This window comes from Alternaria metachromatica, assembly GCF_023757995.1.
Source record: "Alternaria metachromatica strain BMP 0045 chromosome Unknown scaffold_47, whole genome shotgun sequence".
Lineage (NCBI taxonomy): Eukaryota > Fungi > Ascomycota > Dothideomycetes > Pleosporales > Pleosporaceae > Alternaria > Alternaria metachromatica.
The window spans coordinates 182,195-210,193 of NW_026055538.1; the positions used below are offsets into that span (position 1 = coordinate 182,195).

General features: G+C 53.3%; 10 protein-coding genes across 10 annotated transcripts; 4 read left to right on the plus strand and 6 right to left on the minus strand.

Moving 5' to 3' along the window:
• Window positions 1–303: 303 nt before the first annotated feature.
• Window positions 304–2,682, plus strand: J4E83_010580 (uncharacterized protein; the record flags this gene model as incomplete). Its single annotated transcript, XM_049337461.1, has 1 exon — window positions 304–2,682. One exon carries the CDS (start codon window positions 304–306, stop codon window positions 2,680–2,682), a length of 2,379 nt encoding a protein of 792 aa, XP_049183445.1.
• A 1,387-nt stretch (window positions 2,683–4,069) lies between these two features.
• J4E83_010581 (uncharacterized protein) lies at window positions 4,070–5,164 on the plus strand (the record flags this gene model as incomplete). The annotated part of the gene is made up of 2 exons (XM_049337462.1): window positions 4,070–4,557; window positions 4,609–5,164. 2 exons carry the CDS (start codon window positions 4,070–4,072, stop codon window positions 5,162–5,164), a joined length of 1,044 nt encoding a protein of 347 aa, XP_049183446.1.
• A 269-nt stretch (window positions 5,165–5,433) lies between these two features.
• On the minus strand, window positions 5,434–8,478 carry J4E83_010582 (uncharacterized protein; the record flags this gene model as incomplete). The annotated part of the gene is made up of 1 exon (XM_049337463.1): window positions 5,434–8,478. The coding sequence occupies one exon, from the start codon at window positions 8,476–8,478 to the stop codon at window positions 5,434–5,436; it is 3,045 nt and encodes a 1,014-aa protein (XP_049183447.1).
• A 200-nt stretch (window positions 8,479–8,678) lies between these two features.
• Window positions 8,679–10,070, minus strand: J4E83_010583 (uncharacterized protein; the record flags this gene model as incomplete). Its single annotated transcript, XM_049337464.1, has 1 exon — window positions 8,679–10,070. The coding sequence occupies one exon, from the start codon at window positions 10,068–10,070 to the stop codon at window positions 8,679–8,681; it is 1,392 nt and encodes a 463-aa protein (XP_049183448.1).
• Window positions 10,071–10,291: 221 nt separating this feature from the next.
• J4E83_010584 (uncharacterized protein) lies at window positions 10,292–11,906 on the minus strand (the record flags this gene model as incomplete). The annotated part of the gene is made up of 3 exons (XM_049337465.1): window positions 10,292–11,080; window positions 11,132–11,664; window positions 11,717–11,906. The coding sequence occupies 3 exons, from the start codon at window positions 11,904–11,906 to the stop codon at window positions 10,292–10,294; spliced, it is 1,512 nt and encodes a 503-aa protein (XP_049183449.1).
• Window positions 11,907–12,194: 288 nt separating this feature from the next.
• On the minus strand, window positions 12,195–13,352 carry J4E83_010585 (uncharacterized protein; the record flags this gene model as incomplete). Its single annotated transcript, XM_049337466.1, has 5 exons — window positions 12,195–12,860; window positions 12,910–13,001; window positions 13,055–13,123; window positions 13,213–13,234; window positions 13,287–13,352. The coding sequence occupies 5 exons, from the start codon at window positions 13,350–13,352 to the stop codon at window positions 12,195–12,197; spliced, it is 915 nt and encodes a 304-aa protein (XP_049183450.1).
• A 237-nt stretch (window positions 13,353–13,589) lies between these two features.
• Window positions 13,590–15,344, minus strand: J4E83_010586 (uncharacterized protein; the record flags this gene model as incomplete). Its single annotated transcript, XM_049337467.1, has 3 exons — window positions 13,590–14,975; window positions 15,067–15,128; window positions 15,176–15,344. 3 exons carry the CDS (start codon window positions 15,342–15,344, stop codon window positions 13,590–13,592), a joined length of 1,617 nt encoding a protein of 538 aa, XP_049183451.1.
• Window positions 15,345–16,721: 1,377 nt separating this feature from the next.
• Window positions 16,722–18,138, plus strand: J4E83_010587 (uncharacterized protein; the record flags this gene model as incomplete). Its single annotated transcript, XM_049337468.1, has 2 exons — window positions 16,722–17,237; window positions 17,287–18,138. The coding sequence occupies 2 exons, from the start codon at window positions 16,722–16,724 to the stop codon at window positions 18,136–18,138; spliced, it is 1,368 nt and encodes a 455-aa protein (XP_049183452.1).
• Window positions 18,139–19,470: 1,332 nt separating this feature from the next.
• Window positions 19,471–20,358, plus strand: J4E83_010588 (uncharacterized protein; the record flags this gene model as incomplete). The annotated part of the gene is made up of 1 exon (XM_049337469.1): window positions 19,471–20,358. One exon carries the CDS (start codon window positions 19,471–19,473, stop codon window positions 20,356–20,358), a length of 888 nt encoding a protein of 295 aa, XP_049183453.1.
• A 5,709-nt stretch (window positions 20,359–26,067) lies between these two features.
• Window positions 26,068–27,929, minus strand: J4E83_010589 (uncharacterized protein; the record flags this gene model as incomplete). The annotated part of the gene is made up of 2 exons (XM_049337470.1): window positions 26,068–26,148; window positions 26,655–27,929. 2 exons carry the CDS (start codon window positions 27,927–27,929, stop codon window positions 26,068–26,070), a joined length of 1,356 nt encoding a protein of 451 aa, XP_049183454.1.
• Window positions 27,930–27,999: the final 70 nt, after the last annotated feature.

Consider the following 27,999-nt stretch of genomic DNA (forward strand, 5'->3'; position numbering starts at 1 on the left):
GCATCAGTGTCGTTCTCACAACGCTTTTGAAAAGCTCTGGGGATGAATCGCATTGTGCAGGCCTGTGCTCAACACCAACTTCGTCACGTTCTCTCGTGTGAACGATGCCGTTGTACTTGGTGCGTGCACGACGTCACGAAAGGAGAACCTAGTTGTAGTTCTCTTCACTCTGGGAAGAATGCACAGATCCTGGATTCTAGATAGTCAGTCCAGTACTTTTATGCAGACCGCTGGGGTCATACTTACCACTAGACACTGCTGTCTACCTGTCCATCCACCAAGTCTTGTTACCCATATAACAAGATGCAGTCTTACGCGCACAACAAGGGTAACTACGTTTTCGTCCGCCGCAAGCGCACAAGATCAGTCGAGGTCCGCCGCGCAGACGATCTCCACCGCCACTCCCTATCCTCTTTATCATCCGAGGAACGCATCTTGCATTACGTTGGCGAGGAGCGCACCCGCGTCTGCCGATGTCATGATGCGGGACGACATGGCGAGAGGACGTCCACCGTAGCATGCGAGTCGAGGCATCTGAGCGCCAGCATAATGCTATATCTCGACCGCCATGGCCTTGAATCCTGCAGCTTCGCTGACTTCCGGAAGTATCGCGCAAGCCGAGAAGCAAAATGGGCGATGGAAGGCGTATTTGTTGAAGACTTTCACTATACCAGCCGGAACAAAGACTTCGTGTGTCGCTGCTCACAACCAAGGAAGCATAGCTATCAGACGCCGCGCCATCCTGAGATCGTCGAGCAATGTGCGGAGTTCTTTTGTATGCACAAGGATAAGAACACTGTTACGAAGGACCAGTGGAAGGGCGTGAATGGCGATGAGCCTCCGGCTTACACACCCAGTGTAGACTTGCTATCCGGTTCCGTGGAATCCGGTTCCATGACATTCGGTTCCATGACATCCGGTTCCATGACATCCAGTTCTGTGCGTAATTCGCGTCCAAGCTCGTCCGGACATACTGGGGAGAAGTCTAGGCCACGAGCCTCGCTAGAGACGAGGATACGTGACACTGCCGAGCGTATATCTTCAATCATCCCAGGCCGCCATCGCAGTGCTTTGATTCCAGCACGGGAGCCAGAGATGCCCCCTCAAGTATGGCAGAGGGGTCGTCCATCGGTCTTGATCTCTCAACATGGTACCTCTTCGCGTGATAGCACGCCCATGGGCTCGGCTCCCCCATCTACGCGCTCAGCCTCACCAACAGTGCCGCACACGCGCCATCATCGGGTCGATTCCGTTCACGATACGTCCTCGATCTATGCGGATGCTCAGGCCACGATGGGTATGTTTCCCGGAATCCAGACAGATGAAAGTGTAGCAAGGGCTAGAGACATGCTGGGTGTGACTGCTCTGTATACGAACAAGACGTACAATCCCACATCCACTAACCTATCGGTAGTGAGCGGGCAGTCCAGTGTTGGAACCATTAAAAGCGAAAGGTCGCCACCGTTTGCCTATGACGAATGGTACCAGGGCAACCCACCTAAATGGGTGGTTGAGAAGGACAGCGAAGAGCTACTACCGTCGACCTTCTACGTGAACGGCGATAGGGCGAACTCTTTCGGTGTCGATACGTCAGCGACTCATAGACCAGTGGCAGAACTTCCCGCGCGTAGATCGCCAATTGAACTTCCCGCTCGCAGGTCGCCAGTCGAACTTCCAGGTAAGCCAGCACACCAACGGCATACTGCAACGCTAAAGAAGCTTGAAGGTCGAACTTGGGATACGAGGTCGGAGTTGGAGGCCAAGGCCAAACGCTTCAGCGTTCGGTGCACAGAGGCACCCCCTAGTACGTCCACTCCTGCACACGACACCGAACGATTAAGCTCACGTTTTCACAAGGCTTCCGACACCATCCCGTCTTCACTTCCTGATCAGGTGGATTTCCTTGAGCGTTATGCTGTGCCAAATTCTTGGAAAGACCCTACACCTACTGGGAATTGTCAGTTGTGCTTCAAGTCTTACCATGACGCAGACAAGAATCCTGTCATAGCACCTCCTTGCGGTTGCTCCATGCATGATCGATGTCTCATGGACAATCTGCGTACGCTTGATGAGAAGGTCGGCAGGTGCCCAATATGCCAGGTGTATTTGTGCAACCGTAGTCTAGCCGAGCGCATCGGCAATGACATCGAACAGATCTTTGAATTGCAAGTCAATCCATTACGAGAGGAGGTCACCCTCGAATTCCCACAGCGAAGCAAGGGCATAATATGTAGTACGGAGGAGGGCGTTGCTGTCACGCAGCTTCGTCTACTCAAGGACTACGTCGATGTCCACGCCGAAGAACTCTTCCGTCTATGGGAAGGTAATCGTGCAGAACCCGACTGGTTTGGAGGCGTAGTACGTCCCGCCGTCCAACTCTTCCAAGGGTGGAACCCTGCTATGCGAAGCCGCTTTTTCTCGAATGAGGACGCTTTCCTTAAGCTCCTTGCATGGGCAGAGCTGGTGCGCTTGATGAACATCAGCTGTGCGAAGAAGAGACAATCCGGGGGTAGCGATGCACAGTTCCCACGATTGGGAGAGCTACATCGTAAGTTTTTAAAGGCCGTGGAGCGATACAACAAAGAGAAAATGGCCTGGGATACGAGTCGCTCTGGTGTGTATGAACACAACAGGATCGCGACAGATATTGTCGAGGTCGCGATGAACACTCAGGTGCCGTAGACGATCATATAAGATACTACAAATGTAATTAGTTCGCATTCATCGAAGTATCACAAAGCTATGTATGGGAAAGTACATACGCGTCTTAATCCAGTAAACAGCTGCGCGATCCCGGTCTGGGCTGAGCTTGCCCTGCGGCACGCATAACACGTTCGCGACGCGCCATTTGATGAATACCGACTTGACAGGACGTGCTGATATGATGATCTGTAGTATAAAGGGTTGGTTGCGCCTCGGCGTCGTCTGATGGCGTGATAGATGAAACGAGACGCGAGGCGAGGAACTGATTGAAAGCGCGGCGGTCCGTGCACGGGGAGCTCCACCGCGTCAGGTGCAACGATCGTCGACAAACATCGCGTTGCCCTCTGCCCAGGACCGATGCAATACTGGATGCCACGCTTACGTTCACTTGCACTTGATAGTGCTGTGTTAAGGATTATGGTTAGGCCTCATGTTGGAGGGCAGAGTCATGACGTCATACCCACTTGTCCTCTCGGACTTCTCCTTCACACACGAACCTGAGCGCGTCGCTACCTACTCCTATATCATTCGTGCCTCGACGATGGACAACCAATTCGTGCTGGAGCCACCTTCGTCAACGCTGGATGCGAGCGCGCCCGTAAATCCATCAACATGAGTACCGGAGGCCCCTTGCCATATCACTCGTCCGCACAATAGAGCTGCAATGCTGTGCACCCAGCTAATGACCACCCGGCTCTCAGAAGAGTGAAGATGCACCCACAAGCATCAATCTCACATTACCCTCGGCAGTCGTTCGTAAGAGCACTACACGGAACCATCGCTCGTTCGACCAAGCCTCCGGCTATTCTCTCAAGGACAAAAGGCACTGGCTATAGCACGGCCACCGTATACCCTGCCGGATTAATTACTTCCAAACGTCCGCCCGCTGAACGACTGACACCCCACATCATTTGCGCTCGTCGCATTGACAGAGCAGCCGCCTCTGCTGAGATTGGGAACTAATTGCAGTACGCAATGTGCCCGAAATGCTTAATTCGAAATGCCAAATGAACTGTTCAAATACCGGTCGTCAGCCGCAATGAGACAACATCATCCCAGCCAATTGAAACTTTATTTCTTGCCACGATGTTTTACACATCACTTTTTTCGATCGTGTTTGCGACGCTTTCTTTGATCTCGCCGGCCGTGAACGGACGTGCGATTGACACTGTTGAGAGGAGACAGGATGGATCGCATTGGATCAATACCTGGACGAGCATGCCGCAGTTGGTGGAAGCGAGCAACATGCCGCCAGCGCCTTTTGTATGCGATCTGAACCACCCAAGGTTGAACCCCAGAAATGCTAACATGATCGCAGAGCTCTGGAAGCGTAATGCGCGATGCAACGCTCCGCCAAACCCTCCACATGTCCGTTGGCGCACCCAAGATCAAGATCACCATTTCCAACACTTTCGGTGGCTCGGATCTTCCCATCACCGCAGGCTCTGTTGGTCTTCCTGCAGGTGGCGCTGCGGGCGTCAGTGGCATGCAAGCCTCGCCTCTAGCAGCCATTACCGTTGGTGGCAAGTCTAGCTTCACCGTACCCAAGGGTCAAGTCGTTACCAGCGATGAGATCACTTTCGAAGTCAAGCCTCAGAGCATGCTCACTGTAAGCTTGTACAGCCAGCAAGGACAAAGCGGAAGTAGCATCACCGGTCATCCCGGCAGTAGAACAACGAGTTGGTTCGTAAGTGGAAACAAAGTCAATGCCACGACTTTCTCTGGTACTCAAAGTGTACACTGGTACTTCGTCAGCGCAGTACAAGCCTACGTACCAACCACCACGCGCTCTCTGATGGTCCTCGGTGACAGCATCACCGACGGAAGAGGTTCAGACGACAACAAGAACAACCGGTAAGCACTACTCAACCCCGCAAGACTATCTCCCGTCTAATACCACCGCAGCTGGCCCGACCTCGTACTCGCCCGTCTCCAATCCACCAACCATACCAACATTGCCGTTTGCAACCAAGCCGCCGGCGGCAACACAGTCCTCAGCGGCGGTCTCGGCCCACCCCTCCTAACCCGGTACAAGCGCGACGCCATCGAGCAACCCGGCGTCAAATGGGCCATGGTTTTCGAAGGCGTCAACGATATCGGCGGTAACGCCAATACCGCTGCTGCGCAGACATCTGTCGGCGACCGCCTCATCGCCGCGTTCAAGCAGATCGCTGCTGATGCGAAGACGGCTGGTTACAAGACTATTGGTGGTACGATTGCGCCTTTTGCGGGTAATGGGTATGCGGGTGTTGAGAGGGAGAAGACGAGGAAGAGGGTGAATAAGTGGATTTTGGAGAGTGGCACTTATGACCATGCGGTCGATATTGCGAGTATGGTTGCGGATAAGACGAATGCGGAGAGGTTGGACAAGAAGTACGATAGTGGTGATGGGTTGCATCCGAGTGTTGCGGGGTATCAGGCGATTGCTGATGCTTTTCCTGTTGAGATCTTCAAGCAGTAAAGGTCAATGGGAGAAAGGACTTGGCTTGACAGAACCTTTCTACAAAGATACCTGGAGCAGTTGCCAATTCAGATCGATGAAGTTCGGTTTCCAATGATAGAACAGCATCGGCTCGCACCTGGTACTGGCTATTGAATGTTCTCCATCGACGCTTTCTATCTATGACTGAGGCATGTAACTATGTCTGAACAGCAGTCAGCGACACCATCTCTGATCGCACATTCCTCAACCCCGGCTCGTGTTGTGTGGAACTCGTCATCATGAGTTGCTTAGACCAGTCGCCATCGTTCCTTCGTCTGAGACTCCCAATACAAGCGGTTCTTCTCCAGCAAATGCTGCATGTGAGGTTTCTCCTCGACTAGTCGCTGCAACCGCGCAAATGCTCTACTTGAAGGCTCGCTCTTGATCAACACAAGCATGTCATCAATCAGAACAAGAAGTCTGTTTTGAATGAAAACAAAATCTCCGGAAAAAGCAAAAGGACGTCCGCGCCCCCCAAGAAGGTAACTTTCTTCCTGAGGCTGGGGTACTGGCTCTGCAGGTCCCTCAACATCTGGTTCCAGGTCACTATCGCCACTATCATCGCTCCCCAGATTTTTTGCTTCAAACTTGGCAACAAGGTCTCGAGCTGTTTGGCCATCGGCCATTCTAGCTTCAATATCCACCAAAGTCATGCCCTGTGCTAGCATGCACCAAATCTCGGGTCTCTTATCAAACCCGTTTTGCCTTTGGCTACAAAGCCAGTGCAGTGCGTTTTGTCCAGACTGATCATATAATCGCGGATCGGCACCTTTGCGAAGCAGGTATTCGACTAGGCTGGGATCCACCTTCTTGCACGCGAGGTGTAGCGGGGTTGCTCCAGTGGATGTTCGGATGTCGACAGCTGCCCCGAACAGTTCTATCAGTGCGCTAACAGCGTTCCAATCCCTCTCTCTGGAATCCTCATCATCATCATCGAAGCCGTCATTGTTTGGGTAAGACATTGGTGGATTGAAGTATTGGCCGCTCACATGCAGAGCATACTCCCCACGTGAGGCAATATGCAGAGCAGATTCTCCATCATCGTCCAGAATGTCGGGATCAAAGTCATCGAAAGACTTAAACAATTCGCTTAACGTCTTCCAAGAACGCCGTGGATACTCTTGAAAGAAGGTTCCGATCTCGTGGAGGACGGTACAACCATCTTCGTCGGTGTCGTTAATCGATCCACCTTCTTGCAAAAAGCGAGCGAGTATAGTAGGTAGCGCAGGAAAGTTTACATTGATCGCAGCAACACGAACAGGAGTTCCACCGCGATAACCAACCCCGAGTCTTGCAAATTCGTCGTTAGCTCGACCCCAAATTAGGCCCCTTCTGAGATCGGAAGATGATGACTGGATACATGTTTGTGCACCGTGATTAATAAGAAGTTCAACAACGTCGAGTCGATTCTTTCCAGCAGCAATATGCAATGGTGTTTCTTGGTTGGAGTCTTGAAGGTTTGGATCGGCACCATGAAGCAGCAACCAAGCCATCATCTCCACCTGGCAGCGCAGTGTGGCATAAAACAACAACGTTCGCCCACTGCCATCTTGGGCATTTATGTTAGCATATTGCTTTGTGTGAAGGTAATCGAGTATGATAATCAGACCCCCCAAGGCTGCCAGATGAGCAACGGTGACTCCCTCCCGAGGCTTGTGGCCGTACATTGCACAACATGTGTGCTGCAACCATGGGGCATGGTACTCTTCGGCTGGGTCCAGTAGCTGATGATAATTTTCGATAAGGCTTACGTCTCCAATTCGTAGCAAGTGTTCAACGCCGTAAGTAAGTGCGTACTCAAAAAGGGGGTACTCCTTCTTCTGGAATTGGGCCCTGTATTCGAACGGGGTGACATCACCTCCAGTGTGAGGCAGACTGCAGAAAGTATGGAACATGTAATCGAAGAGGCTTTGGGTAACGTGGTTATGTGTAGCTATCTCCTGGAACATAAAGAACTCCAGACTGACATCGGATTGATGGATGGACCGGAAGAAGTCCAGAACCGATGAGTGTACCAGACGTACGACCTGATTGCCTGTGCTTTTATTTCGTTCCATCACCAACAAGTCTCCTGCATAGGCGACCTCATCAGTGATAGCATCTTCCATGCTTTGACCTTTCGCTGGGCTTGTGTTCACGGCAATAGCAAGCTCTCGTAGATTCAGTGGACGGAATGCGACTATTATCCACCGCAGGATTTCTATAACTCTTGCGCGTTCATGATCCGTGATTGCCAGCAACATACGACGGTACATGGCGTCGAGACCGCGCGGGAATGACTCAACGGTCTTTTCCATGTCGATTACTCGGACCTTCTTTAGGGCATTGATGGCAAAGCCGACCCATAGGTAAGTGCTCTCCGCTCGACCACACAGCTTTTCCTTGATGTGTGTGCGCGTCTCGCTTGGGCATTTAAGACCGGCCATGCGATCGTCGATGAACTTGTAAATATCAGACTTCATGTGATATTCGCCTTTGCCTTCAAATCGCAATCGGGGACAGTCCTCAAGTGCTCTCTGAATGGAGTAGGGATGATTGCGGCTGACGATCAGAAGCCTCAAAGAGTGGTGACGTATGCCAGGCTTCACTTTAGGGTCTGCCTTGTAAAGAGTCTCGATTTTCGTCCAGAAGTCTTCAAGGCCTTCCTCGTCGCATTCATCCAAGCCGTCGAGAATGCATGTGAGGCATGTGACGTTGTGATCATGTATGATACGGGCGAAGATGGCCCAAAGGGCTTGGAATTTCCTGTCGTCGAAAAGACTGGCTCCGTGTTTCTCATAATCATCCGAAATATGCTCGAACAACTCTTCCTTCTGGACAAGCAGTTGATAGATGATACCGCGGAGGATGGAGCAGCCGGTATTCTTTCCATGATCTCGGCTGCAGAAGAAGTGCACAACATATCCGGCCGATGATTGGGTTTTCAGCGTGCTGACAAGATTGAGGGCAAGCATGGTCTTGCCCTTACCGGCATCTCCAGAGATCCACAGCAGACCGGAAGACTTGGTAGCCCAATTGTTGTACTCAACACTCCATGAAACCCACTCACAAGTGCCCAGTGTTTTCGGTCCTTTGCGGTCCTCGAGCATCTGCCGATAGTCGTCCGGATCATCCCCTAAAGCTGCCAGGAGGTCTCTCAGGCATGATTTGCGCGCGGAATCCTCCTGTGTAGCCGTGTGGAAATGGTTGATGTTACCGACGTGTGAGCTGTCTCCAGTGACGATAGATCCTTGGTTGAGCGTGGATCCATGGGTATTGTCCCCAATGAAGGTGGATGAAGCCCGGCCGCTCATTGTTGGCTGATCGTAGTTCCGTGAGCATCTAGTGCCAGACACATTGTCCCATAATGAGTAGAGCAGGTACAGGTTTGCTGTTGACAAACTCGCAGGGCGTGATACCGCGCCATCGCGTCTTGGCTCAAGCAATCATGCATGTATCCGCAAACTGCCACGTATCCAAGCCTCGTCGTTACCGATCTGGCGATGCGCAACAACTAGTATAGATCGGCCAGACGCATTCCCCACTCGATTTGGAAGTCCTCCGCATTTTTCTCGGTATCCGCCTTCTTCCAAAGCTCGCCTCCTCCTGCAACTCCATTCTTGTCAACAGCCCAGGAGTCATTTTCGACTTGCTCCCACCAGTTGAGCAGTATAGGAATCAGCGGCGTTCCGATGTCAGGTAGGAAAGGTTCGCGCAGGCCAAGATCATACAGCACGTCCTGGCCCGGCTCCTCCACTGTGGTGTCGTCACCTCGGAGAACATGACCGTTACCCCCCACAGGAAATGGAAGCAGTAATGTGCTGCAATGTGAGTAGAACTTGTTGTGATGAATGTATAGTCCTCCCCGATTGTCCAAAATCCCAGATCGGTTTGTAGGCTGCCAACGCAGCTGGTCGCATTCGGAAATGAGTGGCATGCCTTGTGTGCGCCACGGGAAAAGCAGAAATAAACGTTCTCCTATAACCTCGGTCTGGGACTCTATGAGAGTAGCTTGTGGGTCCTTCTTTTGCATCTGTGCTCCTATACGATGAACGAAAGCCTCATCAGGAACATCGAGCTGTGGCGCGATGGATTTGAACGGAGGTTTCTTAGCTCTCGAGAGGAAGGCGCGCACGAACGGCGGAATCGCTGGGTACATGTGCAAGACCTCGGTAGAAACCAAGCCTACTTCTTGCGTCCTTCTCTTCTTGCGTCGGGGTCCTTCGTCCTCCATTTCGTCTTGAGCGTTGTTTCGTCTTCCATGCGTGCCGGATGCAGGCATTTTCTTCGCAATTAAATCGACCAAGCTACCCCACACATCCAACATCTGATCCATCTCTTTCTCCGTACAATGCTCGATCCTCCACCCTGGATTGCTGTATCCAAAGAAATTCCCGGCGTCTATAACGAACTTCCCGGACTCGATGCAGTTCCAATAGAGTTGTAAGACGTCGTTCAGATTGGCCCACGGAAGCTCCGGCTCAAAGGGTGAGGTAGATGCATCCTTCAAGTAGGTAACCTGCCGCGTGTCCAGGCTGTAGACCAAGCCGCCTGGATTGGGACCTTCGTTGTGGTACAGCGAGATGAGTTTAGCGTGATCGCGAGATCCTTCCCACGACTGGGGTCGCAGGCCGTGACCACCGCGAGGGTTTACAACGCCAACGAGAACTGGGCAGAAATCTAAAAGATGACCGTTATATTCGGGTGCGACGATTTTGACATCAGATAGGAACTCTACGAGATCATCGTCAAGATCGAACTCAGATTTCGTGGAAGCTGGATCCAGCCGGTGTGTGGCGAACCAATCCCGCTCGACGTTGGGTTGGTGTTCAGGCGGAAGATGTGAGAGCGCATGGGCAACAATCTGGTTGTGCAACTCAATGGATTTTTCTACATTCCAACTCATGCTGGAAATGATGGCAGAATATGGAGTTGGAGAATTGTGAAGGTAGGAGCTCGCGCGAGTGTCGAAATAGGCGACTAACCGAAAAACGCACAGATGCCATAGCGCCTTAGGAAGCTGCGACTACCTCACGGAATCCAATCGTCTCGTAAAAGTATGATGAAAGTCGCTGAAAGTCAGCATGAACTGGCATTGAAATACAATTCTACTAAGAACATAACCCCCTACTCCTCCATCTTCTCCCCCCCAACAACCCCCGCATTCCCCTCCCCCAAATGCTTCAACAACCAACTCCTCTTAAAATACGTATTCGGATGCACAATCGTATCCAAATCATTACTACTCCAACTCCCCTCCTCCTTAACCTTCTTAATCTCCTTCTTGTGACTCCACTCAAACACTCTATTACACGCAACATGAAACCTCTGTTTCCCCACATCCTCTTTAACCGTCTTGAGCACATCCCTATCATTAACACCCACACGCTGCAACATCGTGAGCAGGTTTTCGGGCGTGAAAGTGCGGTAAGGACAGCCATGCGATTGACCAGCACCAGGCAAGGCCTCAGTGAGGAGTTTCTGGCAGGAATACGGTGTGTAGCCGCGGCCGCGACGGTTTGCGTCGCCGCCCACGTCGCCGTAGGCGTGGCGGATGTTGTATTTGTATTTTTTTTGGAATTTCTCGTCGGTGATGAGCTTGAAGCTGCGGCGCCAGAAGACGAGGCATTCGTCGAGGCTGAGGCCGATGCCCTTGAGGAAGAGGGTGTATTGCAGACGGCCGAAGTGCTTGAGATGCGAGTCGTCGCGCAGTCTGTTGTGCAGGTTGCGCATGCAGAGGGGGAAGTGTTGGGAGAGTGTGTCGATGCTGTTTGCGGTGATGGTGGAGAGACCGTCGATGTTGGCGTCGGAGGTGGAGTAGGCGGCGTCGGGCGTTGTGAAGGATTGGGAGAGGTGGGCGAGGATGGGGGCGAGGCGGTCGTCTTCGTCGAGGCGGGGGAGGGCGCGGGCTGTTAGCTACATGATTTTTAGTGATGCCTCCCGTGATGTGTGTAGCGGAGTCCATACCTCTAGTGCCTCGTCCAGCTTCTTCGTAAACTCAGCAACCACCAGACTCATCTGCTCTCGTTGCGGAACATACGCCATTCCCCTCTTCAAGAGTACCTTTCTTTGCGCAACAAGTTCAGGTACCCTCTCCCAATCAACCTTGAACCACTCCTGATCCTCAGTCTTCTTAATCCCACTCGCCGCATGCAACTCATCCCTCAGCTCCCGCTTCTCATCTTCCTTAACCTCCGTCCAATCCAGGTTGAGGCTGTTGACGAATTGTTGCCGCTCTCGCAGATCATCATCCTTGAACCGCAGCGTAAACAGCATAGTCTCTAGCCGCGAAAACCGCCGTCGCAGGTCCTCTGTTGACGAAAACGCAAGGCGCAGTATGAAGTGTGAATAGTGGTCTCTCCTCCGCTCTTCTTGTAGTTTCTGACTTCGTGACGAGTCCGATCGCAGTGGTAGGTATTTCTCCAGTATGCTCTTCATGTATTCGGCGGTCTCTTCGGGGCCTTTGTTGCGGAAACTGCAGGCTTCGAGTTCGGAGAGGACTGCGTCGCACGCTGTTAGCACGATCAGGTAGTCGTGATGAAAGGTGCATACCCTTCAGCCTGTTGATTGCCCATGTCTCAAACTCTTCCAGTGTAATCTCTGCGGTGGGTGGCAGCGTGTAGAAGTTCAGTCGGTGTTCATAGTTCTGCTGCTGGAACTCTGCTTTCTTAAATTGTTGCCTCTTAGGATCGATTTGTGCGCGTCGCTTGGGGTCAACTCGAGAGTAGTCGTGGCGGATCATGATGTTGAGGTTTCTTGCGTTGTTCGGCGGCTTGCACGTCTCCACGGTTGATGGGGGTGTTAAAGTGGCAGGCGCGTTCGCGTGCACGCGTAAAGCACGCTAGCCACATGTAGCGCACGCGCTGTTCGCGTGTCTGATTGGGTCATCATTACTTGCCATGTTCCCAGACCCAGCGGTTCAGAATGGCATGCGAGTCTTAGCATCGTTTCCCTGTATTCTATACCGAACCCTATCTATGCCCTTGCAACCCTGCTTCTAAGTGCAGCCCTGCTTTCATCACATCATTGCTCAGCCCATGAGGTCACCCAGCGCGTTCACATAAGCCATCGGAACAGTTGTCGCACCCTCAGCCAGGAAGTCCTCCTTCTTGCTAACGCCGGTAAGCACAGCCAGAGTCCCGCCCAGCTTTCCGTCGATGCCGAATTGGATATCCGTGTTCAATCTGTCGCCCACCATGCATGTCCTGCTTCGGTCGAACTTGAACTTGCCTTCTATCGCGTCCATCATGGCCTGACTCGGCTTACCCAAAGACAACGGGGCTCGACCAATAGCTCTCTCAAGCGCAGCACCTGATGCACCAGCACCGGGGAACAGAGAGTGCGCATTTGGCAGTGTGCTGTCGATGTTGGTCGCGAGATATACCGCGCCACGTTGTAGGTACTGGAACGCGATTGCCGTCTTCAAGTAGTTGGAGTGGAAGTCCAGACCACTCAGCACGACACCGACATCTGGATCGAGCAGACTGCCGTTCGCAATAGCCTCGAAGTCCTCTGGCTGCCGGAACTCGCGCCGGTAGGCAGGGTCTGTACCACCAATGTATGGGACACCTTCAGCTTCGAGCTCCTGTTCTACGCCCGACTCTCCCAGCACGAATACCTTGTTCTTCGGCGCGGGGAGCTTGAGGATGCGAGCGATGTATACGGCGGCGCTGTAGGACGATCCGAAGACTTCTTCCTGATATCGTGTCAGCCAATGGTCATACTCTGGGCTCCTGCTTACTTACCACCTGGGCGGGGATACCAAGTTTTTCGAACTTCTTCTTGTAGTCCGCGCGCGACTTAGTGCTGTTGTTCGTGACAAAGACGAGTTGTTTTCCTGGGGTTACTCAGTTGGAATGTAATCATGCTGCCTAGAGGTGAGTGTCTTACCTTTACTCCTCAGCATCTCAAGGGTTTCTGGGACCTTCTCGTACAAGTGATCGCCGGACCAGAGGACGCCTATGCTTCGTCACGATCAGTAGATGGCCACGGACACTATGGTGACCGCGAGCAAGGGACATGAGTGTAGAATCAAGGCTGGCGCATACCATCGCAGTCAAAGAGGAAGACCTGAGCATCTCGTCAGTGAAGCGTCTGGCAACCGGAGATTCTAGGCGCATACATCAAACTTGTCCAGGAACTCGTCTATGGCGTTCTTGTCGCCAGACAGGAATTGAGGTTTTGCCATAATGCCGATTGTCTCGTTACAGCTCCCGCGTCAGTAAACACGGACGAAAGATGACACTGGTGGGGTGCTTGGCGTGGACCCTGAAATCCAGCGGAACGATACCGACGGATTCCGAAGTCCACAAGGTACTCATCACACAACCTCTCATCGATCTGTTCAGTATTTCACACTTCTATTCGTTCATTCATGCTATGTTGTATTGCGACACTATGTTCATTATAGCTTCGATCGATCGAGTCAGTCCACGATGATCTTCTTCTCAAGCTCCTTGAAGTTCTCAAAGAAGCTGTCGAACAGGTTTACAGCGTGCTCAACATCATGCGCACCACCAGTCTCACGGATGCTGTGCATGCTGAGTTGAGGGTTACCCAGATCAAGAGTACGCGCGCCCATGGCCGCCGACAGCATAGGCCCGATGGTGCTTCCACACGAAGAGTCGTTACGAACAACGAAGAGCTGGAGCGGAACACCCTCCTTTCCTGACTTCGGGTTGTAAGAAGCCGCTTTGGCACGGCGGGCTGCTTCTTGAAGCAGAACGATACCCGGTGAGTTGGTAGCGTAACGCGCGTTGGCGTTAATCTTGATAACAGTGCCCTTGTTCATCTCAGGCCTGTGCTGGGCCTCGTACTTGGCCGGATAGTTGGGGTGTACGGAGTGAGCCATATCGGCGGAGATCAAGAAAGACGTGGCGAGCGTTTGCTCGTACGCGGTAGCAGTGTCTGCCTCGACCTTGTCATACGATGCATCGGAGTTGCTCTCGGACGCTGGCAATACCGAGAGACGGCGAATCACAGCAGGTAGCAGATTGGAGTCTGCTCCCTGTGCTGTTTGGGAGCCAATCTCCTCGTGATCGAAGCATGCGATCAATCGGATAGTCGAATCCTTTTCCAGTGCTGACGAGTCGGACAGACTCTTGAGAAGGCCCTCGACGCTGCAATACGTCATCATAAGATTGTCCAGTCGTGGAGAGAAGATGAGCTCGTTGTTCAGACCGCCAATCACCGACTTTTGCGTATCGTACAGGACCATCTCGAAGTCTACGATGTCGCTCGGTTCAGCGCCGGCCTCCTCAGCGATGATATCGATTATGTACGGGTGGTGTCTCGCGGTCGGCGCAGCGAGGGGGCCTTCGGTCTCCGCGTCATTGCCCTCCTCCTTGGACTCTTCGCCCTTGCCTTGACGGTTCAGCTCTGCAGCAATGAGACCAGCAATGGGGAATAGCTGGGTCTCCTTGTTGAACTGGAAATTCTCCTGGCGATCCAGATGGATAGCCAAAGTAGGTATCCGCAGAATTGGTCGCTCGACCTTGACCAGACGTTGCTCGATGTTACCGTCCTTTGTGCGCACCATGGCGCGACCTGCAATGCTGAGGTCGCGGTCAAACCAGGTATGCCATAGTCCACCACCATATGTCTCGCAGGCTACTTGGATGAAGCCGTCGCCCGTTCGCTTGGATACAGGCTTGATGCGCAGGCAGGGAGAGTCGGTGTGGGCGCCGATCATGGCAATGGGATTGCCCGCCTTCCATTTGTTGCCGATAGCGAATGCGACGATGGAGGATGTGTTACGGGTGAGGTAGTATTTGCCTCCGGGATGCAGGGTGGGTGCCCATGAGTCGCGCTCCTGGTTATTGTTACTATCTGCCTCTACCACCGAATACATGAACGGGATCATGATACCCCACTGTCGACACTTAGACTGCATAGTTGCGTACCTTGATCTGCTTGAAGCCCGCCTTCTCTAATCTTTCCTTTGCTGACTTGACAGCGTGAAATGCTATCTACAATCAGTGTCTACTCAGGTAACGACAGCACGCGACGTACGTGTGGGCGAGGCATTGACAAAAGAAAGGAAGTCCTCGGCAGCTTTGAGGGAGGGTTTGGTCGCCATGGTTCGTACACGCGATAGTATAAAGTTGGGAGGTGATACAACAAGGGGTGTTGTCGGTGCGAGGTGCAGTAGTGTAATGCGCAGCTTGGATGATGGCAGCATCAAGGATTGGACACGACGTCTACAAGCTGGCCGCGGGCGGTGTGGGGTATCGATTGAGAGGCGATGGAGGGCACGTCGGAGGTTAGCGCTAGACTCCACTCGGCGGCCCTGCGCGACGCTGATTGGATGAGAGGAACCCAAGGAACGCGTCGTGGTGGAAGGTACGAACATCAAAACATGCGGATATGGCAGCGACGACGTGACGGCTCTTGCCCTGGCGCATCGCAGCGGCCACCCTCACCTCGCCTGCTGCTCTGTTCAGACGACATCTTCAACCCCATCTTCGCTTTCACCATTACATAGCCTAGCTGGCCCAGGATTAGCCCATTACTATTGTCTCTCCTTACAGCGCCCGCCGTGTCTCTCGTTGCTCCCCCAGCACCCTGCGCCTGTCTAGCATACAAGCTCCGACCCGCAACCACAACAAGGTCACCGCCGCCCACCCCGCCCGTTGCGCGCCCACCGCCAACACCACGCCGACAATACCCACGTCTACCGTAATTCGATGCGCAGCCAAATTGAATAAAAAGCATACCTATTGTCTGCACTATTGTGCGCCGCGACGACCTGTCATTGGTTAAGAGGAGGGCAAACGACTTAGGGGCTATCAATCATCACAATACCACGACTCCACGTCACCGCGCGACTCACCTCATTGTTCCCGCCTTCACTTTCGTTTCAGGCAACCATTGTCCTGCCAGCTGCAGTTAACCCGCCACTCGCGATCTTCGATTACCCTCACCCCGCCACGACTCTGTTACTTCACTTCGCACAGTGCACCGATCTACACAACAACAAACCCATAACCAGGCGCATCTACCTCGATGGCGCGAGACGACCCAGGGGAGACCGCTGCGGCGCATGCGCAGACCGAAGAGGGCGTCGCAACCCCGACACTGATATCGCCGCCCGAGTCAAAGACACCGCCTACCGCCTCGCACAAGCGCAACCAGATCTTCCCCTCCAACCCACTCGATCGGGGCTCAGAACCTATAGATGCAGCGGCATTAACGAAAGCCCTTGGACACATTGAACAGGCTGGCCGAGTTAGGGAGCGGACACCAACAGCAAGCCCAAGCCGAAAGCGCCCGCGCATTTATGGCGACAGGTGAGATTGCAACAGTCTAGTCGCACTGGATTCTCTGTACTGACGTCTCACCAGATTCATACCAAATCGCGCAGGCCAAGACCTCCAGGCAAGCTACAACCTGCTCCACGATGAAGCCTCGCCAGCAACTCCGTCCAAAGCGAGGCGCACTCCGCATCACGAGCTACACTTCCAGAAGAGTAAGCAGTTCCAGTCCTCTGCTATACAGCCACTAACCCGCCATAGCCGAAGAAGCCAACCGCACCTACTCCGCCGTACTCCGACAAGAGATGTTCGAGGGCTCCGTGCCCCAAGCCTTTCCCCAGAGTCTGTCGCCGACAGATAGTGCCAACATGCGAGGGGCAGGACGCTCACACACCCCTCCAGCTAGGACCACAGCCACATTACCACCGCCTTCAGGAACCCCATCAACCCCGCACAAGAATCTGTTCTCCTACTCCGGCCAGCCAACTCCGTCAAGGACGCCCTCAAGTCGACATGGTATTCTCAACCTCAACGCTCGTTCAGATCTCTACAGTCTATCACCAATCAAGTACAGCAGTCAACGCATGCTTCTTAGTCCACAACGTCAAGCCCGCGCCGTCTCCAAGGTACCATACAAGGTTCTGGATGCACCGGATCTTGCAGATGACTTCTACCTCAACCTCGTGGACTGGGGCAGCCAAAATACCCTGGGAGTAGGACTTGGATCATGTGTCTACATGTGGAACTCGAGTAGTGGTCGCGTCACCAAGCTCTGTGAACTTGGCGATGATTCGGTTACAAGTGTCAACTGGATACAGCGCGTAAGTTCTGCCATCTAGATCATATGCCGCACGTACTAATCCCCAGCAGGGCTCTCACATTGCAGTCGGAACCAACCGAGGCCAAGTACAGATCTGGGATGCGCAGACTCAGCGCCGTCTTCGCACCATGACAGGTCACACAGCTAGGGTCGGCGCCCTTGCATGGAACGAACACATCCTCACCTCAGGCTCACGAGACCGTACAATCTACCACCGAGACGTGCGTCAGCCAGAGCAATGGTTGCGCAAGCTTGTTGGTCATAAGCAAGAAGTCTGCGGCCTCAAGTGGAATCAGGAAGATCAACAACTCGCATCCGGAGGCAACGACAACAAGCTCATGGTCTGGGACAAGCTCAACGCCGAGCCTACCTTTAAGTGGAGTGAGCATCAAGCCGCCGTTAAGGCCATTGCTTGGAGCCCACATCAGCGTGGTCTTCTCGCTAGCGGCGGTGGTACAGCAGACCGGACTATCAAGTTCTGGAATACCCTCGTCAGCTCCAGCGGCCCGTCAGCTTCAGCACTCGCCTCCGCATCGGCGGCCGCGTCAGCTGCAACCACTGCCAACGTACCTCTATCGCCTACAGCACCAGCAAACCTCATCAACAGTCTTGATACTGGTAGCCAAGTTTGCAACCTAGCATGGTCAAAGAACAGCAACGAGATCGTATCCACGCACGGTTACAGTCAGAACCAGATCATCGTCTGGAAGTACCCGAGCATGCAGCAAGTCGTCTCGTTAACGGGCCACACCTACCGTGTACTCTACTTGGCCATGAGCCCGGATGGTCAGGTCATCGTCACCGGTGCTGGTGATGAGACGCTTCGCTTCTGGAATGCGTTCAAGAAGAAGGAGCGCACTGGAGGTCTTAGCAGCATGGATAGTTGGGGCGTCATTCGCTGAACTAGTCTATCTGCTTTGCTCTTCTACTGATAGTGTACTATAGGACTGATGTCGAACCACGCCGAACCTCTTGTGAACCGGACCTCTGAATGGCTTTTATGCTACTTATCAGATGGGATACTAACGTGTCTGTGTAGTTCATCACAGCGCGCTACTGTTCCGGTTCACTCTGCGTTGTTCGCAGACACAGTCCACCTACTTCCTTTCTTCGACGATTTCAGCGGCATTTGTACGGCTATTATGACCACTTCGGATATTTCCTTATGAGCATGTGTGGAGTTCTGGGCGTTATGAGCGGCTCGATACCATGGGATCTTATTATGGGCGGCGTTGGTTCAGACAGCCAGGCACATACTCTAGTCTCGGGCTTGGGTGGTTTATCTGATATGGACCTGAAGGTTATTATTTCCTGGCCATTGCGAATGCCATATTCTTCTATCTAGGCACTCGGATGAGTAGTGCTTCTTTGCATTTGCTTCGGCGGATCTTGGGCTGAAGCTGGAGTTCAAGGTTCTAGGGATCAAAGCCCTTTGGGTATATGGCCGTCAGTAGGCTTGGGCTGGACTTTTCATGATCACGATTGTACATTAGAAGCCCATACATCACGGCAATCAAACGTGAAACTTCAAGTAAAGTTTTCTATCATCGTGCAGTCTGTGCGAGGCAGTCGTGGTGTGGACGAGGATAGGCAATAACTCTAACAAGTGTAGAGAGGAAACATGCCCATCTGACGGGAACAGTATCTGCTAGCTGGACGAACTTCATAATAGTCAGCGAGGTAAATTCTAGTGGAAGTGCCGGTGCGTAAAATGGCATGCGGTTTCGCGCACGATCGTCTAGGAGGGGTTCTATCCGAAGTGTCCCCGATATGGTCTTCTATGATGCTAGAACTTCGCGAGTTTAAGCAAACATGCGTAGTTCGGTCTCACGATCCTGAGGTCTCGAGTGCCTCCTTCTACTCCATAGATATCTAGGTGATGAGGATCGAGTGGAAGTTCTGATGTAACAACAATTGGGTAAATCTGGGGTAAAGCAAAGACCGCGGCAAGTAATGCCCGACTAGGCATTCCGCGGGTACGTATCTTCAACGACCAGTGCTGCAATTAGCCGGCAGATGACCCGAATATCGGTGTTTCCGCCGCTGAGGCTATCCAGCAGTTGCCGACAGCCCCACCATAAGAGAAGACATCGGAATGTCGGAAATGCAACCGGAACGACGAGGGGAAGTTGCATCATCGCTCATATCACCCTTCTCTCCCTTCTCCTCTTCTACCTTGTACCTGAAATCATCATACCAAATCTACCCTTGAAAACATCTACACAGCCATCACCATGGCACCCGATCTCTCCCAAAACAAAGCCGTCAAGCTCGTCGCCCACGCCGCCGCAAACAAATACGCCATCTGCGCAACATGCTGCTACAACGTTGAAGGCATCCTCGCCTCAGTCCGCGCAGCAGAAGCAAAGCGCGCACCACTAATCATCCAACTCTTCCCCTGGGCCCTCAACTACGCCGACGGCATCCTCCTGCACGCCGCCCGCGAAGCCGCCGACAACGCCAGCGTCCCCGTCGCCCTGCACATGGACCACGCGCAGACACCTGAAATCGTTAAGAAAGCAGCGAACTTCGCGAACGGCTTCGACGGCATCATGGTCGACATGAGCCATTTTGACGATAATCTGGAAAAGACGGCCGAGTTGGTCAAGTACTGCAATGAGCGCGGTATTATTACAGAAGCCGAACCAGGCCGTATCGACGGCGGCGAAGACGGTGTCGGCGACCTGAGTGAAATGGGTCTAGAAGCCATTCTCACCACCCCTGAGCAAGCAGAAGAATTCGTCGCAACAGGAATCAACTGGCTAGCCCCCGCCTTTGGAAACGTACACGGCAAATACGGTCCTAAAGGTCCTCAACTCGATTATCCCCGTCTGCGCAACGTACACAGCAAAGTTGGGGACCGCGTTGCTCTCGTGCTGCACGGCGCGGGTAAAGAGTGGTTTCAGGAGAAGCTGCTCAAAGAGTGCATTGAGTGTGGTGTTGCGAAGGTCAATATTAATGATGCGTTTAATAATGATTTCATCGATGTTATGAAGGAGCAGGCGGGCCTAACGCCGATCACGGGGTTGATTGAGAAGGCGACGGATGCGATGCAGAAGAGTATTGAGAGTTATATTGAGTGGATGGGTGGGGCGGGCATGGCGGATAAGATTGCGTTGTAGATGGCGTTGTGGGGTTGAATGTAGATAGAAGATGTACATGTGTTTGTTGTCGATGTATCAGTAATAGAAAGTGTAGAGTTGTTGAAAACCGAATTCGATAGCGCGGAACTCGCAACTACTTCTCCATACCGAGTTTTGTGTGTAATGGAATAAAGTTCCGACGAAACCATTTTTCGGCCGAAAGAATGTCTATACAACGCGACGATCCGACCTTGATCGTAGCTAGTCTTGCGAGGACGTCAGTGAATGTCAGCGCTTTCCTGTGATTACTGATCGTAGTACTAGCATCTCGCGTCAATGCGCGTCTCGGGCTACCCAACAAACCTACCAACACGACTAAACATCAAGAGAATCTGAAAAGCATAAGAGACTCACTGTTTCCCCAAACATCAAGAACGAGCAATTCGCTGGATCCCTCCAACAACAACGATCGGATCGGAAATACCTCACACAACCGGTTAATCATGGCAGCGAACTACTCTCTCCACGCCATCCCAGTATACTGGATCATGGCCCTCTACCCACATATGTACTCTGTAAGTTTACCAATTTGCCCCTTCCCCTTTCCCCCATCTTCCGCAACTCCATCCTCTTAACCCCACACTAACACCACGCCTCCCTCAGCAAGGACTCTTCAAAGCCGCCACAAACGGCCAACGCAACAACAACAACCCGCGCGGCGCCTCAACACTAGAACACTACCGAAAATGCACCCCAGAAGCCGTCTATAGGAAAGCCGAACGCGCAGAAGCTTGCCATCAGAATAGCATGGAGAATGCGCCGTTTTTCATTGGGGCGGTGTTGGCGGGGAATGCGGTTGGATTAGACATTAGTAAGTCTGTTTTCCTTAAGCTATGAATGAGTCGTTGGTGAGGCTTTGTAATCGATGAGCGTAAGAGGGATGGATGGACGTTTGTGTACTATTGGGTGGATGGGAAATGCATGCTGACGATGAAACCAAACAGCAACGATGAACACCATGGTAGCGTCGTATATCGGTCTACGCGTCATATACAGTTTCCTATATGTGAAGGTTGAAAAGAACAAGACGAGCTACCTGAGGAGTGGGACGTGGGCTGCTAGTGTGGCGGTGTTGGTGACGATGTTTGTCAAGGCGGGGAATAAGATGAACAGGAGTCTTGGGATGTGAGGCGGGTTCCAGTTCGCATACATGGTCTACTAAAAGTGGAGGAAAAGGAAAAAAAAAGGACTCAAAGACAAATCAGCGGAAAAGTCTGACGAGATCAAACGATTGCAATTTTGGTAAAAGAATGGAACCCGTCGCTAATATCAATCAAGGAGTGTCGTAAAGAATGACAACACATCTACACCCCTGACATACACGCTCTTCATTCCCGAAGTCTCTCTCACCAACCGCCCATTTCAATAACTCACTGCGGCCAAGCACACAGCCCTCCACAGTCCGAGCCGCCATTCAACGGATCACAATCGTCCCTCGGATCATCAACACAGATCTGGCCTGGGATATCGCACTCAAAGCCCGCAAAACCACCACACAGCTTCTCGCTGACGCAGATACCCAGCATATCGCAAGCAGGACCGCAAGAGCCAGGCGTGAAAGGGTCAGTGATGCAAGTCTGACCTGCAGGACACTCTTGAAGAGGACTTGCGCGACCGCCGCCACAGATCTGGTTGGTGGGGGTAGCTTGGCGAGGATTGACGGGGGTTGGAATGGGTATGATGCTGGTTGAGAATGTTGTGCTGGCGTCGGGTAGACAGATCTGTTGCATCGTTAGATTGATTCAGACTTTTGAGTAGCAAGTTGGCTTACCTGGGGTACGGGCTTCTCTCCACCACAAAGCTCATAGCATCTCTGTGCAGAAGCATTCAGGCATTCACATAGCTCAGGCTGTGTCGAGATGCAGTTAACCAGAGGGCATTCGCACTCTGGAGGAGGAGGGGGAGGAGGAATGGGCGCAGGAGCTGGCTCCGGCTCTGCTACACGAGCCTCGACGGGGATTGGAGGGCAGGTCGATGGAGGTGGTGCGGGCTTGCCACACTTTGCGGCGCACCTCACTTCCGCATTGTAGAAGCACCAGCAAGACTGGGGCCATTGTGCGATGCAAACTACGGGCTCGCATTCGCATGTCTCTTCTTGTGGCTCCGCTACGGGTTCCGGGACCGGTTCTGGTTCTGCTTTGCGAGCTTCGATGGGGCGAGGAGGGCAGGTGTCGACAGGCACGGGGTTACCACATTTCTCGGCACATGCCGCCGCTGCATCGTAGGCGCACCAACAAGATTCCGGCCAAGATTGAATGCAGAAGACGGGCTCACAAGTGCAAACCTCGGCCTCAGGCTCTGGCTTTGCTTCTGGCACGGGCTCTGGCTTTGCTTCGCGAGCTTCGATGGGGCGAGGAGGGCAGAAGTCAGGCGGCGCGGGACCACCACATTTCTGGGCACACGCTACCGCTGCGTCGTAGGCGCACCGACAAGACTCGGGTCCAAGGCAGAAGACGGGCTCACAAGTGCAAGTCTCGGACTGTGCCTCGGATACTGGTTCCGGCACGGGCTCTGGAGCACGAGGTGCGATATCGATACTGCAGTCCTCGTAAATCGGCTCTGGACCACCGCATTCCTCGAAGCATCTTCTCGCGTTGTCATTGCGACAGTAGCAGCCCTCAGGGAAAGCTAGAGTGCAATCGGCTTCCGGGCACCAAATACAGACTTGATCTTGTGGCTCTGGTACTGGTTTCGGTACGGGCTCTGCGGCACGAGGTGCGAGATCGACGCCACAGTCCTGGTAGATTGGCTCTTCGCCACCACACTTCTCGAAGCAGGCTTTCTCCCCGGCATTGCGGCAAAGACAACTCTCAGGCCAGGATTGGATGCATACATATCCCTCGCATACACAAATGGGCTCTGGCAATAATGGCGTTGGTGTTGGTGCGGGCTGGGGGTTTACGATGTCGACAGTGCAGTCGTCGTAGGTTGGCTCTTCACCACCGCACTTCTCGAAACACGCTTTCTTCGCGTCGTTGCGGCAGTAGCAGCCCTCGGGGAAGGAAAGAATGCAGATAACATCTTCGCAGACACATGTTTCATCTTGGGGTGCTGGGACTGGCGCAGGTACAGGCTCTGGAACGGGCTCCGGCTTCGGGGCGCGAGCTTTGACGGAGTCAATCGGAATACTGCAGTCCTGGTATGTCGGCTCCTCCCCGCCGCACTTCTCGAAACACGCCTTCTTCGCATCGTTTTGGCAGTAGCAACCTTCAGGGAACGACAGGATGCAGAAGACTTCCTCGCATACACATTCGGCGGGTGTGGGCTCTGGCGTGCTGGCAGGCAACCTAGGGCAGTGCTAAATCTGTAATGAGCATTGTGATGTCGCTGGGTGAGATCCTAGCTTACCAGAATACGGGGCTCGTATTCGGGGCATCGCGCTTGACAATCGTACTCTCGCTGGTTGAGGCACGCGCATGCTTCCTGTAAAAGTCTTTGTTAGTGATTGGTGTGGTCTGCTGTGACAAGAGGGTGCATACCAATGCGTTGTCACCGGGGCAGTTAGGTGGTGGGCATGACGCTACACAGCTGTCTGGCGGCGACTCCAACGCACGCCCAAGGGCGCTGCCGAAAAGAGGAAGAAGAAAGAAGAGAAGCTTCATTGTCAACAAGATGAAGACCACTAAGCAATAAGAATGCGGTGGTACCGGACGATGCCTTCGAGGTTGAACATTCAGAAGGTAGAGATCGGACCGGATATATATTCGGAAAGCACGTTGGACGCCCTGAAAGCATACTTGGTCTCACCTACCAGCGTAGTCATCTTACACTCATCGCCAAGGAAGCCTATAAGACATGTCAGAGTCGCAGAGTGGCCTCAGGAGACCAGACGACGCCTTCCGAAGCCACCAAACTTTGTGTTCTGGCGAACACGAGTTCACAGCTGCCATCCAAGCTCTTGGCGGTTCGTCCTAGGCATGCGCGTTCCGCTATGTGATGATGCTGCATTTTTCGTATAAGGAAGTACCCTCCAGCCCACTACCTAAGACAACACCAACAGTGTCGTCAGACGGGGCGACGTTTTATTTTCGGTCAAAAGTCCGGTAATTGCGCAATGATGTTTGGATGTTTAAGCTCATGCTAGGAGCAAGCGCGAAACCGTGACGTGAGACCAAAATTAGCACTAACTCACTTTCCGCGTAACCGGGTAGCATGAATAATGTTATCGATTGCGGGGTGCAGATCATGAAAGAAGACGCCTTCGGATCCAGGCACCGTCGCACGTTGCAATTGGAGTCAACTCTCATTTGCTTCCTGTTGGGTGGGACGGCATATTGATTGAACGGAGGCTTTTGCGGCTGAAATACGACAACTCTGTATGAGTATATTAGGTACTGTATATGCATGCCGGGTATTCAGTCGAGGGTTCCCGGGTTTCCATCTCTCAGCCGGGACGTCGTACGCCCTTCCATTCGTCTTGCCTGTCGCAGGGTGATCTCACGTGGTGTGGCCGCGAAGCACATGGCCATTGGCCAAGCTATGCTGATGGTGAGGAAAGTCGCGGTGGAGGACGAATCGGGTTTGCTGTCCTCGAAGCTCGACGATGAGAGGTCCGCGGGTGAGCAAATCTGGCAAAAGTGACGGACGGATGCGAGAGAATGCGGGTGATTTGAGCTCAGGGATGACTTACGCGGGCCGCTGACGCCAAGGCGCTAGGCCGTCGTTCTTGCCATGAGCCTGGTTATATTTCCGTACTACGTCAGACGACGCTCATCTTCACACGCATTGGTCGTACTATTGGGCACTTCAATAACACATGCGAAGCTGAGGCTCTCGTGTAAGAAAGACTAGTCAATACAACCCCTACTGAGCTTTCACTAGGCGGAGCTTCAGCAACTGTAAGGAGTGACTTATCGATTGAGTAGGGTGCGTAAGTTGTCTAAGGCTATGCCAAGTCGTTCTCAAGCGAGCCACTCGCTGACGTGTAATTATGTCTATGACCAATGCAAGCTCAGATGCAACGCCGGTGTGCTTCCCAGGGGTATAGGCCTTCAATGCAACCAAGAACCATTATATGAAACCGTAACTCATTAATAGCGAAATCACCTATTTCTGTCAACGTCTTCAGGCGGAGACCGTCGCTGGAGGCCAGTCGTCGTTCGGACTGCGTCGACGCCGCGCCAGACTACAGTAGAAACAGACGAAGCTAGCTCACGCAATGAAGGACCCGCTTCGGAACCTCGCGGGATCTCTCCAGAGGTGCGCCGAGAGTTGTCCCCCGACCAGCCGGCTTCAATATCGTCATCACGCTGAGATGGATCGGTGGGTCCAGATCTGGACATGGGTACAGGTCGCGACGCGGAAGGTGACATGTTGCGTGTCTCCGCAGCTTCCGTCTGTACGTCTTCTTCGCTGATAGATAGTCGGGGCGAGCGCGTTGGTGATGCTGACTGTAGCCGATCGTGCCAGCTTCGACTCAAGGAACGTACAACATCGCCTTTGCAGATGGGGCAAGTCCTCCGGCGCGTGACAAGCCAAGGTGTTCTACTCACGTCAGATCGGCTGTGTCGATGGGATGGAAGGAAAACTTACATGCAGTCCGCGTGGAACTCATGGCCACACGGTAAGCTCATGACCTGACTGACACCATCGACGTACTCTTCCAAACAAACAACGCATTCTCGTTGACGGCCTCCATAGCGTCGTCTCCACGCCGCCAGCCCAGATTCTCGCTTTTCTTCTTCGCGGTCACGAGATGCATGCTGCACCGATGTCGACGTGGCGGGAGTCTCTGACACGGTAGTCGAGCGCGATCGAGATTCGGGAGATCTAGAACGAGTTGCAGAATGCTGAAGTAAGGGAGTAGTAGGCGAAGCAGCGCTAGATGTTGCTGCGGATGAAGAATCGCTTATCGTCTGATAGGTCCTGACAGGCAAACGCTCAACAACGGATTTGGGTGCCCTCCAACGGCGACGTCGTATACGAGATCTGAGAAGAAGAAGGGCGTACACAACCGTCAGAGTGACCAATGGGCTGACGACGAGTACGAGTAGAGTGTCGAAGAAAGGACTGCTTGAAACGTTCGTGGGCGTAAGCGTGACCCACAGGCCTTGGTGAGCACTAGTCGCAGACGAGGATGTTTTGATAGACGCGGAGTGGACGTCGATGATCGAGGTAATGCTCCGAGTGCGCGCACGACTAGATGACGCTGAAGACGCAGTGCTGTGTTTAGAGCCGGACCACCAGCTCCAAGGGCTCTTCACACCGGTCTTTGCCTTGGCTGGGGTATACTCACCACTGCCAGGCAAGGCATTGCTACCTGCTTTGGTACTCACTGGAGTTGCGCTAGCTGTTTTTGTGGATGCACTTGTAGTTGCAGTGAGTGGCAAAAGGTCAGGATCGCGCCAGTCGTGCTCGCCGATGACGAAACCGTCAGCGAGTTTGGTGGGGCTTGCCGTGGGCACTGGCGATTTTGTCTTGATGGGGTTTTGGTCGTTTTCCCAATCACTGACCTCGACCCATTCCAGGTCACCGCTATTGGGAAGTCGTCGGCTGCCAGCCTTGGGAGACTTGTTGCTTAAACCATGACCGAAGAATGCAGAGAGGAATGAGTGCCAAAAGCTATTGCGCTGTCTCTCCGCCATCTTCTTTTTGGATGGCAGCGAGTGTTGCTTCCCGTGAGCCGAAGTCTGTGCAGCTTGTGGCGCTTCTGAAAGAGTCGCATGACTTTCAGTGTTCTTGACGCTGGCATGAGAGGCTGCAGAATCTGAAAGCATGCCGTCTCCTGGGTAGAGTGAAGACAAGAGATGCGCGGTTGTGTGCGAAGTAAACAGGGACGGAATCGTGATATTAGAGGTGTCACCTTTGGCGTACATACGAACGAGGGCGCCGCCACGCACGTCGTCACCAACGATGACGGCCACTCCTCCACGCGATTGTGCCCATTGAACTTTGGCCAGGAAACCACAACCCCCTCGCTTGAGGAGTACGACCTTGCCAGCAATTTCAGCACTCTCTTGTAGTGATTGTATATCGGCGTGTTTGCTTCGTGGTAGTATGTGCGTGCTGGAAAGCCCTGGTTGCAGGTGATCGTCCGTTCCATCGTCCGCAACGGCCTCCTTGGTGTTGTCTTCGCTCAGGCCAGGTACTCCCTCTTTCGAAGGCAGATTCCTGTCCAGGGTGGTGTCCTTTGCTTTTCCTTTGGAATAGCCCGGTGGCCGTGAAGCCCGCATGAGGTCATCGTTGCCATCTTCCCAGCCCGGAACGTCGCTGCAACCCAGCTCGCCGCCGGCGCCCATGGAGTCATCTCCAAATCCGCTACCGATCCATAGAGAGCCGCTCAAGCCTCCTTTGGGTAGCGCGGGGCCGAAGGCAGCGGGTCGGGCGAGGAAGAAGGTCGAATTATCGTCGGTCAAACTGATAATCGCGGACGGCGGGAACAACGAGCTGGGGAATGGTGAAGAGAACATGGCTTTGAAACTGCCTCGGCTCGACGCAACTGAGATGCGTTCCTGTTCTTCATTCTGCGATGTTCCCACGACCATGTATAGAAGGAGCGTGACGGCGACCAGGCTTGTAGACAGCGAAACCAGTAGGCGGAGTGGGCGCATGCTTGCGGAAGCAGCCGGGCGGCGACAGGTGGAGGTGAAGAAGGGAAGAACAGCAAGTAGTGCTGGATTT